This window comes from Stenella coeruleoalba (genome assembly GCF_951394435.1).
Source record: "Stenella coeruleoalba genome assembly, chromosome: 3".
Lineage (NCBI taxonomy): Eukaryota > Metazoa > Chordata > Mammalia > Artiodactyla > Delphinidae > Stenella > Stenella coeruleoalba.
This window is the reverse complement of record NC_137148.1, coordinates 132441042-132455281: the sequence shown is the minus strand read 5'-3', so window position 1 is coordinate 132455281 and position 14240 is coordinate 132441042. Positions and strand designations below refer to the sequence as shown.

The following is a 14240-nucleotide window of genomic DNA, read 5'->3' as shown; positions in this document are numbered from 1 at the left end:
GAGTGGTGTGACTGCTGGATGCAAGGGGGCTGAGTCAAGGAATGCGGGCAGTCTCTAGAAGCTGGAAAAACAAGGCAACAGATTCTCCTCTAGAGCCTTCAGAAACGAATGCAGGCCTGCCCACACCTTGATTTTAACCCTGTAAGATCCCATGCCAGGCTTCTGACCAAAAACACGGTAAGCAGATAACTTTGTGTTGTTTTAGGTCACCGAATCTGTGATAATCTTCTGTTCCAGCAGCCACAGAAAACGAATACAATCTGCCTGCAAACCGGCCCTTCCTCTGACTTCTCTATTGGTGTCCCTGACCTGGTATTTCCAGGAAACCTCAGTCAGCATCGTTGTCACTCCCACGGGCCCCAGCACCCAGCACACTGTGAAGCCAGGTGGAGTCAACCTCCAGCGCCTCTCGTATCCATGTCCCCTTAGCCATCCCTCACACCATTGCCCTCATCCGGCCCTTGACGCCTCCAGTGTAGATAACTTTAACTATCGCCTCACTCATGCCTCCTTACCACTTGTTCTGCACAAAACTGACAAATGAAACTTATTCCTCAAGTGTATTTCTGTTCACATTTCTCCCATCAATGAAAAATTCCCATTGCTACTGATTTTTGATTAAATGAATTAAAGCCCTCTATTATGGGCTGACTTGTGTCCCCCCCGCGAAATTCATATGTTGAAGTCCTAACCTCAGGACCTCAGAATGTGACTATATTTGGAGACAGGGCCTTTAAAGAGATGATTAAGTTAACATGAGGCCATTAAGGACCCTCATCCAATCTGACAGAATTTGGACACACAGAGAGACACCTTACATGTGCCTGCACAGACAAAAGACCGTGTGAGGACATCGCCAGAAGGCGGCCGTCTGTAAGCCACGGAGTGGCCTCAGGAGAAAGCAACCCTGCTGACACCTTGATATTGGACTTCTGTCTCCAGAACTGGGAGAAAATAAATTTGTTATTTAAGCCACCCAGTCTGTGGTATTTTGTTATCGCAGCTCTATCAAACGAAGACAGCCTCTATGCACTGACCCTTATCTAATTTTTGATAAATACCACCAAGAATTTCCCTATATGTACTTCACAGTCCAAACCCAGGCAGTCTCTGTGCCTTTTGCCTCTGTGCCTTTCCTCATGCTGCTTCCACCAGCCAGATGCTCTCCATCTCATCCCTGACAGATAAAATTCTAATTGTGTGAGACAGCAGAGGTCAGTGGAAAGAGATCAGGGCTGGGAATCTTAAGTCCTGGATTCTAGGTTCAACCCTGTGATTTACTAATTGTGGGATCATGAGCAACCTGCTTATTAACTTCTCTAGGTCTCAGTTTTCTCATCCCTAAAATGGGAATAATGATCTCTTTCCAAGTCACAGGGCTATTATAAGGTTCCAATGATACCATGTATAAGAAAACCTTATATAGTTTAAAGTACCATTTATATATGGTATATATATATATATATATATTACATATATATTATGTATATATAATAACCATATATTATATATGTGTGTGTGTGTGTGTGTATATATATATATAATATGTGGTTATAATGTGTGTGTGTATGTACAGTATACAAGCCTCTACTCAAAACCCACTTCCTTCATCAAGCTTTCTCTGAGCCTCTCAGGGCCCCTTAAAGACTTTGAACTTTCACCATGCCTTTTACCTTTAACTTTGTATATTTTTATTTGTTTGCAAAGAGCCATCTAGAGCACAGGTTTTGTAGTCAAACAGATTTAGGTTTAGCTCTGCCATTTGTCAGTGGCAGGACCCTGAGTAAGTTACTTAACTTTTCTGGACCTCAGTTTTCCCCACCCATAAAATGAGTATTGTAATAGAACCTTCTTCAAAGGGTTGAGGTGAGGATTAATTAAGACAATGCATTTAAAATATCTGCACATAAAATGTTCAATAAATGGTAAGCCTGTCTATTTCTACTTGACTCATTGAGAACCAAGACCAGCCCTATCTGTCCTTGCATATCCCCCTCTCCAGCATTTAGCAGGGTCTCTCCAGGTACCAGGTACACAACATTTATTGAATGAATGGGCAGGGTGTGGTGAGACAGGCTTTAGGCTATTGCTGATATAGTGAGAAAGGTCCACTGAGCCACAGGCAGAACCTGTGAATGAGAAATTTGGAATTCTTTAAATGTCAGCGATGCATGAGGATGAAATCAATGAAAGCCCAAGAAGGAAGGGTACCCTCACAGATGGGTCAGACCAAGATCCATCAAACAACGGGTCCCTCTTTGTGAATGATTTAGGCCACCAGTAATGTGTTACTCCAAACCTTTTTTGAGAAACTTTGTGCTTTGGTCAAGGGCCAAAATTCCACACAGCCAGTAATCTATCTATAAAGCATTAAAAAAGGCAGGATCTAATCAACTGTTAACCCCCAAAGCTAGAGCTCAGGGAAGTGAACAGTGGGAATGGAGTTCCGCCCCAAAGGTGAGCAGGATCTGCAAGGTTGGAAGATAGGAACAGTGGGCCTCCAGGCGCTGAGAGGGGATGGGTGGGGCATGAGGATGGGCTTGAGGAGATGGGTCTGAGGCAGAGTGTTCTTGGAACAGCTGAGCACAGGCCCCTGGCGAGAGAAGCTGCCCACAGCCCCGCCCCCACCAGCAGGGGGCACGTCTGTCCCTGAAGGTCACAGAGACTTACCATGCTGGAGTGGACTGTAGCCTGCTCAATGTACCTTGCAATGCCTGTGACAAACGCATTCCTGTCCTCGAAGTTTGTGTCAAAGTTAGCCTGCAGGAATTAGAGAACAGGAATACTTGGTGGTTGGAAAACAGGTTCAAGGTGGCTGGGTGTCCAGGGAATAAACCGCTGCCAACAAATGCCCGAGTTCTCTGTGGAAATCTATCCCCACATCACCCTCTCATCTTCCGCCAAGAAATCCCACCCTGAATCCCACTGGGCAGGAGCTGGCTACAGCCAGGGCCTGCATCTGCTTCCCATGGGTCATCAGGTTTACCCAGGGAGCCTCGGAAGTAAAGGCTTAAACCATACAAGCCTAAATAGCTCTTAAAAGTGAAGACGTGTCTTTTGTTTTTTTTTTTTTTAGAAAGAAGCAGACTCACAGATATAGAGGAAAAACTAGCGGTTACCAGTGGTGGGCAAAGGGAGGTACAAACTAGTGGATGTAAAGTAGGCTCAAGGTTGTACTGTACAACACTGGGAATGTAGCCAATATTTTGTAATAACTTTAAAAATTGTATAAAAAAATTTTTGAAAGATGAAGATATTAAAACAAAAGGTGAAGAGGTACACTGCTTTGATCCAGCAGTTGCAAAAATACTTGCCTGAGGGTGCAGATACATCTGTACAAGAAAAATAACTGCAGTATTTTTTTTTAATAAAAATACTGGAAGCCATCCAAATATCCATTAACAGCAAAAAGCTAAATAAATAATAGTATATCCATACAATGGGCTCATCTTATAAGTACTATGTGGTGGTTAAATACAGTGTGGTAGCATAGCAGTATTGTCAGGAAAAATACCCATAATAAATTTTAAGTTAAAAAAGCCAGATCATAGAGCAACATAATACAGTATCATTCTCTTTTGGTTAAAAAAAAAAAAATTATACATATACGTGGTAAAAAGGTGTGGGGGTATATATATGTGTATATATATAGACACAGTTACAGGAAAATTTTTATTTGTTATAAATACTTTGCTGCATTGCTATTAATAAAAAAGATATTTACATAATTAAAATTTAATCTGGGTTAGAAAATGTGAATAAACCAAGTGGATGAGTTGAACCTCCAGGCATGTGCATAATAAATCTAGCCATTGAATGAAATTTAAAATAGACTATGCGCTTATATTCGGTCTCATTTAGCAGTCCAAGAACTTTCAAAAGGTCAAATACAGCTAAAAAGCTAAAAATTTCCAACTAACTAATTCTTTCATAACATGGTATACTTGCCCAGCACACCGAGACAGGGTCTATTTGCAAGGATGACTACAGCTGCACGGATGCCCTTCCCACCACGCCCAGGTGGGATCTCGGTTTTGAGCAATCCGATCACGGTTTGTCACAAGCTTGCCTCTCAGGCAAAAGCAAACAACTGTGACTGGCTTCCCAGAGCCATTATCGGCTGTGGGGAGTTGAAGACCTCTTGTCACATACATGAAGGAAAAGTAATTACCCAGGCAGGCTCTAGGGGTTGCTAAATTGCGATATTTAATTCATGAGGTCAGAGCTGCCAAAACCTTGGTTGGTGCTGCAGCAAGAACAGCCGGGAAGGTATTTGGGGTCAGAACGGATCAACAAGCCTTCCCCGAGGGAAGAGAAACAGCCCTGGTGTACATTTACTAGCTTATCTATTGCTTACACTCAGCTCCACCAGCGCAGCAGGGACTCCATCAGCTGACGACCCTTCACCTTCTAGATGCAGGCATCCCACTTCCCTCTGCCTTCAGGGCAAACCCTCTCAGGGGATCCCCAGAATTCCTGATCCCACCCCCCACCATCTGGCCCTGGTGCTCTGGGAGGACTTAACCTGGTACATGATGGAGGAAGGCGGGGGTTCGATGCATGGCTGCTGGTCAGGGAGGGGCAGCTCTTCCAGCAAGTCCACATTGGACAGGGCATCTTCCAGGGTGACGTGGGTGGTCATGGCGGCAGTTTCTGTTGTCTGCACTGGGGGGGATGGAAGAGAAAGAAACGGAGAGTTTCAGGGGCCTTCAAACACTTCTCCCAAGCTCACCCTGTCCAGGCTCCTTCCAGAGAACCCAGGGAGTTAAGAAACACGCACCGAGACCGCTTCCACTTGCTACTTCTTCCCGCGGTGCCCTCAACCCGTGCCTGATATCTGAGGATCTCTGTACAGTTTATGAAGTACTTTTTTATGTCTATTGCCTTGACTGAGCCTCACCACAACCCTCTGATGGCAAGTGGTCTCATATCCACATAACTGATGGAAAAACAAGGCTCAGAGAAGTTACGTTGACACTCATACAACCACAGTGACCAGGAGCAAAGGACTTCAAATTATGCTTGACGCTAGAACACGGGCCAAAGTCAGCCTCCAGTTTTTGTTATTCAAGAAGATATTTATCAGTTCCACTCTTAAATTATTGCATAACACAAACATCCATGACTGAGAGAGCCAAAGATTATCAGCTTGAAACCAGAGTGTGAAATTAAGCTGGGAGTCAAAGAATTCAGACTCCAGCAAATTTAACCTTATTTGCAAAAACATTAGAGCCACTGTCTTCCTTGGCCTGGACATATGGTATGTTTTGTGAGCCACACCAAACAAATCAGCCCAAAATGGACATTTTTGTGTCTCAGGCCCTGGCAGACTACAGCGGGTGTGATGAGAACTTTGCCAGGCAGTGAAGCTGAAGAGGTTCTAAACAGCACCTACCTAACAGGAGCTAACTGCTATTTTAAGAACTCAGCACTCAGCAAACAGAATACTCATTTTTTAAAGCATATGTGAAACATTAATTAAAAATCATCATGATTTAGAGCATAAAACAAGTTCTCACAAGTTCCCCTAAATATGACCTTCTAGAAGTCACATTCACTGACTACAGTGCAATAAACTTAGAAATCAATAATGTAAATTATAGCAAAGAAAAAACTCCGTATCTATGAAAATTTGTAAAAAACATACTGCTAGGTTATTCATAGCTGAAGAGGAATTCAAATAGAAATTGTAAAATATTTAGAACTGAATGCATTTCATAGGAAATAAGAAAGCAGAATTAAATGAACTGAATTTTCCACTCAAAAACCTAAAAAAGGATAAAAATCAACCCCCAAAAATGAGAATGCAGGGATTACTAATTACAAAAGCAGAAATAAATGAAGCAAAAAACAGCAAAACAAAACAAATAGTAGACTAGGTGAACAAAAATCTGAAAACTGAGTTTTAAAAAAAGGTTAATGACATAATAATAAGGAGTGCAGCAACTTCTAACCCTTTAGCATATTCGAATGAGGAAACACGGAGAAGGCTGCCTGTGCTCCGGAGAGCGCCCTCCCTCCCTCCCCATCCCTAATCCCAGGGAAGCCTGAGACCTGCTTCAGGGCTGGAGTCTCAGAGTGTCAGAGAATTTGCCTCACTCATTAGGAAATGTGGTGTCAGAGGCCAGGGCAGAAAAGGACCAGCGACAGCAGAGCTGGGCCCAGGCTGTGAAGGGCTGACACAGTTGCAGAGTGCACCCCACGCAGGCTGCCCCTGTGTCTCCTTTAGGCCCGGCTGGGAGGGCAGATGGGGCTGAGCTGCTGACTACCGCTTCACACTTCACTGAGTTCTCAACTCACCTCCCTGTCACACGCTATGGCAACAGTGAAGGCCACATCCAATGAGGGCACGGGGGGGGGGGGGGGGGGGGGCTCAGAGGTGACTGCCTTCTCTGCCCTCTGCAGGTGCCTGGCCTCATGGAGGTGGTTTCAGGCCCTCTCCACACCTATGCTGCTTCCTCTGCTCTCTTCTCTGCCCTGAATTCTAAGTGTGGCATTCAGTTCTACAGCAAAACCATTTGCCAATCCACAGAAAAGATTGTCTTCTTTAGTACATTAATGTTAAGTCCATTTTGCAGGAAGGGTTAATGACTGTCCAGGGCATAATGATCTGTAAGCTCCAAAGCCCTAATAATTCTCTTCGTTAATTCAAATAATAATAAACCTAACATTTTAAAGCCATTACTCTGTGTCACTCTGCCAAGCACTCAGCTATTTTAATCTTGCATCAACCTTATAAAGATAAGTACTATGATTATTCCCATTTTAAAGATGAGCAAACAGAAGCTCAGAATTTAGGTCACTTTACAAGGTCAAGGGCTGGCAAGTGCTGGAGCTGGGCTTGGAACCTAGGTTTGAAAGGCCTGGAGGAGGGAGGGAGACGCAAGAGGGAAGAGATATTGGAACGTGTGTATGTGTATAGCTGATTCACTTTGTTATAGAGCAGAAACTAACACACCATTGTAAAGCAATTATACTCCAATAAAGATGTTAAAAATAAAATTAAAAAAAAAAAAAGGCCTAGAAGCGACTATTTATCTATGACTACCAGGGCTGTGTCAAAGGGACCCAGGGGCCAAATTGAGGCAGCCTCCATTGGCCAAAGATGGGGTGATCTGTGTGCTGAGCTAGCACAACTCAAGGGACTTGAAACAATATCAAATATATGTGAATCCATGAGATCGTAAAGACACTTAACAAAAACTTGGTTTTATGCCTTTGTTACTGCTGGAGGATGCCTGTGAACCAACTTTTACGTTGAAAATCAGTAAATAAAAGGAAAGAAGCAAACATTGAACCAGTCTTTCCTATACCAACTGTACAACTGGATAAATGAATTGCAGGAGAGAGAGATGCTTCTCTTTATAAAGGTATTTCTTTTTTTCCCCCAGAAATATTCACAGAATTAAAATATCCCTAGCTTCCAACCCCTAGTGAACAAATGGATGTAGGCACTGATCACCAACTGCTGCTAACATCTCTACATGAGGGACAACCAGATATTATGTGCCTCCTGATGGAAAAACACACCATCACCTTACAAAGAGTGCTGAACTCAAAACAAAATATCTGAATCTAATCAAGCCTTTGATACAATCTGACAGGAAATACAGAGGACAGAACATGTTAAAACACACCATGGTGAGGTACTCAGTAAAATACAATCTATGGGAAAGTCTGCTGGACAAATGGCTGAGTATCTTTAACAAATAAAGTGCAAGGGAAAAAAAAAAAGACATGGAGGGGGAAGTTATAGATGATAAGAGACTTAGACTATCACATGGTTTTACTTCATTTGGATCTCATTTCAAACAAACCACCATAAAGATGAAATTGTAACATATATGAGAAAACAGGAAAATTTCTCTGGCTAGTTACTGACGCAATATTTGACAATATTAAGGAAACTGTTACTATTTTTTAGATGTGACAACAATATTGAGGTTATATTTTAAAATAGTCCTTATCTTCGACAAATACCTACTAAAATATGGATGAAAGGATACAGGGGTTTGCTTCCAAATCGTATTAGATGGGGGAAGAGTGAGAAATAAATGAGACAAAATCAGCCAAAGTTAATAACTGTTGGGCTTCCCTGGTGGCGCAGTGGTTGAGAGTCCTCCTGCCAATGCAGGGGACACGGGTTCGTGCCCCGGTCTGTGAGGATCGGAGGATCCCACGTGCCGCGGAGCGGCTGGGCCCGTGAGCCATGGCCGCTGAGCCTGCGCGTCTGGAGCCTGTGATCCGCAACGGGAGAGGCCACAACAGTGAGAGGCCCGCATACCGCAAAAAAAAAAAAAAAAAAGTCAATCCTGTGTGATGCTTACACACAGAGATTTATGATAATTTTTTATCCAATTTTATGTTACTTTTATCTTTGGCCACGCCACGCAGCATGTGGGATCTTAGTTCCCTGACCAGGGCTTGAACCTGGGTCCCCTGCAATGGAAGCTCGGAGTCTTAACCACTGAACCTCCAGGGAAGTCCCTCCAATTTTAAATATGTCAGAAATGTTCCATAAAAACTCCCAGCTCAATGTATACAATCCCAGTTCTAATCTGTCTTCCCTTTCTTCATCTTCACTGACTCCTACTTATGATCTTTACCTTCTCCTTCCTCCTTTAACCTGGGTTTCTTCTAAGCTTCTCAGATTCTAAAATACTCATTTACCAGAATAACCCTTAAGGTTTTCTCCTTTAACACAATAATACTCCCGTCCTTCCCCTGATCAGAATCAATAAGTGAACGACCTACAGAGCCAATAAATTAGGAGTCTTTATTTCCATTACAAATACAGCTTCTCTAATGGATTTCTCTGTTTCTTTGTAGATCATTCACTGCCTAAGGGAGAAGGAAATCAGACATTTTTAGCCCAAGTGCTAGAAGTCACTGCCAACTCCACATCAGTCAGAAAGAAAAAACATTCCGGAAATTTTATCAGAGGTATACATGAAAAGAAGTACTTCTTTTCCAGCGCAAATGTCCTGCCTGTTATGCAATCTTCCAAAGGAGGAGAATTCTTAATATTGAGTCTACCACCACGTGGTCATTTTGTCACTTTGCAAGAGAAATTAATAAAATATTAAAAAAACTAACACTGTTCTGGGAGCACCATTTACCAGACACAGCTGCAACCTGCAATGTGGGGCATTCATGGCAGATTTAAATTCAGCATCTTCATAACAAACGGAAACTCAGGGGCCTGGTTTCACCGAGTAGTAATAACACCGGGCTCTCGGGCAATCTGCTTCTGAGAAGGTCCTGTAGGCCCCGTGCCCGACCCCCTCCACCCCTCCACCCCTCCACCCCCCCCACTGAGATGACTGACAGATCCTGAACAAGAAGCAAGGGGCCTCACAGACGCAGGATGGGCACTAAGAGAGCCTGGCTTTGGGAATGCAGGTTGCTATTCTCTAAGCAAAAGATCTGCATTGTTATTTTCTGACTGACTTTCTGGAAGAAAAACGAAAAAAGTCAGAAGGCTTAATGACATGGAAAACTAGGCTAAGTATGGTGGGTAAGCTCGAGTTCTGTGTTCATATCCGCCATCTGTTACTTCCTAGCTGCATAACCATAAGTATGTTCCTTAACCTCTCTGAGCCTCCGTTTCCTTATCTGTAAAAGGGCGATGATTAATAATAGTCCCTGCCCTCAGTGATTTATTATGAGGATTATATAACATTACAGCACGTGAAATGCTCAGCCCAACAGCAGGCACACAGCAAGCACTCGGGAAATATTAGCTAGTCGGATGGCCTCTTTTTAAGAGCGCGAATGGATGAATTAAACATTGCAACAACTCTCCTACACAAGAGCAAGGCATCAGAAATATTACACTAATTCTTAACTCTACAGATCTTTCACTTTGATTTCCTCAATCATAACACCCTTGCAGGTTCGAGGGGACAGGTGTTATTTTTGCTGTTTTTCTAGGGAGGACACACTGTTGCTAAGAAATGAAAACGTTCATTCACGGTCACATGGTCACTACTAGAGACTGAGTTAGGGCAGAAATGGGATATCTCGACTCCCAATTCTAAGCCCTTTCTTCTAGACTGCACCACTTTTGTACCTTTTTGAAAGGTACCAAGCACTTTACTTTCTTTTTTTTTCCAACTTGGCTGCCTTTTCCTTCCTCTGAAGAGTAAGACTCTGTCAAGCCATAAAGATTAGGTAACTGTCACCTTTGGGTTTCATGAGAGCCCAAGAAATATTCTCCTTGTCTGTAAATCTCTCCAGCTAGAAAGCAACTAAAACAAATAAATAAAAATAAAGTTTAAAAAAATAAATGCATATGTATATTTATATCTGCAAATAAAAAATAAATAAGTAAATAAATATATAAAAATAAATATAAGGGAGGCTTAGACTGTCCCCCTCAAAACAAACATTTGGAGCAGCATTTGACTGAGCAAGGAAAAAATTCCAAAGTACTGCTACTTCCTCTTCCCATACCAAGGCAAATGCTGCTCATTGATAACGTCTCTATGTCTCAATGAGTCCACGGGTAGCCTCAGAATCCTTCTTGTGAAATACAAAACTCCAAGTGGCCACTAGCACTCAATCTGAGTTTGCCCACGAAATAAAATATATGTTGCCCCCGAACCAGAGCAGAACGACGCGTGCATGTACAAGCTCCCTGAAGCCAGAGACCATTTCTTACCCATCACTGAAAACCCTGGAGACCTTAGTAGGGTGCCAAGGAAAGATGAGGCACCGGGGAAGTACTAGATGGATGAAAGAATGCATGAACATACCTGAAACCCCCGACAACACGGGAGGAAAGAGATGACTTAGCATGTCCTCATTTCTAGTTTCCCATTCCTTCTCCTTCATTATTAATAACATAATTTAAATCAATACAGAATATGCAGTCATATCCATAAACTGCCTGTACAATTATTTACTTAGTATTTTTTCTAAATAGACTTTTTGTTTCCACTTTATAAACATATTTTAGAAGAAAGCTTTATATCATAATCACTAATAGAGAAGCAGAGGGAAACTACAAAAAAAAAAAAACAATGAAAACAAACACAGGTCTGAGTGTCATGTGAAAATCACCTCACGTCCACCATTGACATGCTCACTAGAGGTGGTTTAGTGTGGTAGTGAACTAGAGTCCTGACTCTGCCGCTACCTGGCTGTGTGACCTTGGGAAGACGGCATAATGTTTCTGAGCCTCACGTGCTTCATTTTGATATGAAGAATAATAATAGTTCCTACCTCATATGCTTTGAAAACTGGGTTATCCCATGTAAAAATAGTAGTTGGTAGGTAGAAAGTGCAACATAAATGTTAGTCCCCCCAACAAAATCTAAATCCAGCAACACATAAAAAGGATTATACACCAAGATCAAGTGAAATTCACCCTGGAATGTAAGACTGGTTTAACATTAACATCCAAAAATCAATGAATGTGATAAGCCATATCTATGAAATAAAGGACAAATCCCACAGGATCATCTCAACACATACAGAAAAAGCATTTTACAAAACTCACACTTCTTCATAATAAAAGCACTCAACCAACTAGGAACAGAAGGTAACTTTCTCAACCTGATAAAGGGCAGCTACAAAAACAGCTACAGCCAACATCAGACTTAATGATGAAAGATTAAATGCTTTCCCCCAGGATTAGGAAGAAGACGAAGAGCTCCACTCTCTCCATTTCTATTCAACATTGTGCTGGAGGCTCTAGCCAGGATATCAGAATTAGGAAAGGCAATGAAATAAATGATGTCAACATTAGAAAGGAAGAAGTAAAATTATCTCTATTTGAAGATGATATGACCTTGTATGTAGAAAATCCAAAAATATCCACTAGAAAACTATTAGAATGAATAAACATGTCCAGCAAAGTTGCAGGATATAAGAATATAAGGAAAATCAATTCTATCTCTATTCATTAGCAATGCTCCATATAAAAATGAAATTAGGAAAGCAACTCTATATACCATAGCGTCAAAAATAATACAATACTTAGGAATAAATATAGCAAAAAGAATTGTAAAATGTATACTCTGAAAACTGTAGAAGACTGTTGAAAAAATGAAAAACAACCCAAATAAATGAAAAGATATCCCATTTTCATAGATTGGAAGACTTACACTGTTAAAATGGCAACGCTTCCCAAACTGATATAAATCCAACGTAATCCCTATTCAAATGCCAGCTGGCTTCTGTGCAGAAATTGACAAACTGATCCTAAAATTCATATGGAAATTCAAGGGACCCACCTAGAATAGCCAAAACAATCTTGAAAAAGAACAAAACTGGAAGATGCACAGTTCTTGATGTAAAAATTTACTACAAAGCTATAGTAATCAAACAGTGTGGTGCTGGCATAAGGACAGAAATATAGATCAATGGAACAAAATTGAGAATCCAAAGATAACATTTATGGTCAACTGATTTTTTGACAAGGTTGCCAAGACAATTCAATGGGGAAAAAAAACTCTTTTCAACAAATGGTTTTGGGACAGCTGGACATCCACATGCAAAAGAATGAAGTTTAACCTCTACCTCACACCACATAACGAATTAACTCAAAATGGATCAAAGACCTAAATGTAATACCTAAAACTATAAAACTCTTAGGAGAAAAACACAGGAGTAAACACTTGTGACTTTGGAATATGTAATGACACCAAAAGCACAAACAATGAAATAAAAAATAGATAAAACTACACATCATCAAAATTAAATTTAAAACTTTTGTACTTCAAGAGACATCATCAAAAAAGTGAAAACAGGGAATTCCCTGGAGGTCCAGTGGTTAGGACTTAGCGCTTTCACTGCTGGGGACCAGGTTCGATCCTAGGTTGGGGAGCTAAGATCCCACAAGCTGTGCAGTATGGCCAAAAAAAAAAAAAAAAGTGAAAAGACAATCCACAGAATGGGAGAAAATATTTGGAAAGCATGTATCTGCTAAACATGAGAATATATAAAGAACTCTTAAAATTAAATAATAAAAAGAAAACCCAATTTTAAAAATAGGCAAAGGATCTGAACAGACTTTTCTCCAAAGAAGATATACAAATGGCCGATAATCACATTAAAAGATGATTATTATTCCTAGTTATTAGGGAAATGCAAATCAAAATCACAATGAGATATTACTTCACATCTATTAAAATGGCTATAAGCAAAAAGACAGGTAAGTACAAGTGGTGAGGGTGTGAAATTGGAACCCCCATTCATTGCTGGTAGGAATGTAAAATAGTACAGCCACTTTGATAAACAGTACGGCAGTTCCTCACGTTTAAAAAAAAATTTTTTTAATTTTATTTATTTTTGGCTGCGTTGGGTCTTCGTGGCTGCACTCAGGCTTTCTCTAGTTGCAGCGAGTGGGGGCTACTCTTCGTTGCAGTGCGCAGGCTTCTCATTGCAGTAGCTTCTCTTGTTGCGGAGCACGGGCTCTAGGCGCATGGGCTTCAGTAGGTGTGGCACACAGGCTCAGTAGTTGTGGCTCGCAGGCTCTAGAGCACAGGCTCAGTAGTTACAGCGCATGGGCTTAGTTGCTCTGCAGCATGTGGGATCTTCCTGGACCAGGGATCGAACCCGTGTCCCCGGCACTGGCAAGCTGATTCCTAACCACTGTGCCACCAGGGAAGTCCCTCCTCACGTTTTTTTTTTTGTTTTTTTTTTTGCGGTACACAGGCCTCTCACTGTTGTGGCCTCTCCCATTGCAGAGCACAGGCTCTGGACGCGCAGGCTCAGAGGCCATGGCTCACGGGCCTAGCCACTCCGCGGCATGTGGGATCTTCCCGGACCAGGGCACGAACCCGTGTCCCCTGCATCGGCAGGCAGACTCTCAACCATTGCGCCACCAGGGAAGCCCCCTCCTCACGTTTTTAAACACAGAGTTACCATAAGACCCAGCAATTCCACTCCTAGGTATATTCCTAAGAAAACTAAAAATACATATTCACAAAAAAACTTGTACATGAATGCTCATAGTAGCATTATTTGTAATAGACAAAAAGGGGAAACAACTCAAATATCCATCAACGGATGAACAGATGAATAAAATATGGTATATCCATACCATGGAATATGACTCAGCCACAAAAAGGAATGAATTATGGATACATGCTACAATGTAGATGAACTCTGGAAATAATAAATTATATTAAGTGAAAGAAGCATAACATACCTTTTAAAGGAAATGCCCAAAATAGGCAAATCTATAGAGATATAAGGTTGATTAGTAATTGCCTAGCCTCAGGGTAGAGATT

General features: G+C 41.6%; 1 protein-coding gene across 1 annotated transcript in view; it reads right to left on the bottom strand.

Annotated features, from left to right (window-relative positions):
• The window catches only part of CYFIP2 (cytoplasmic FMR1 interacting protein 2), a 113459-nt gene extending 110134 nt beyond the window's left edge, over nucleotides 1-3325 (bottom strand). The window contains exon 1 of the mRNA XM_079916544.1: nucleotides 2671-3325. Coding sequence (XP_079772670.1) covers nucleotides 2671-2673 — 3 coding nt within the window. The 5' untranslated portion in view covers nucleotides 2674-3325. The remainder of the gene's footprint in view (nucleotides 1-2670) is intronic.
• Between the last annotated feature and the right edge of the window lie 10915 nt (nucleotides 3326-14240).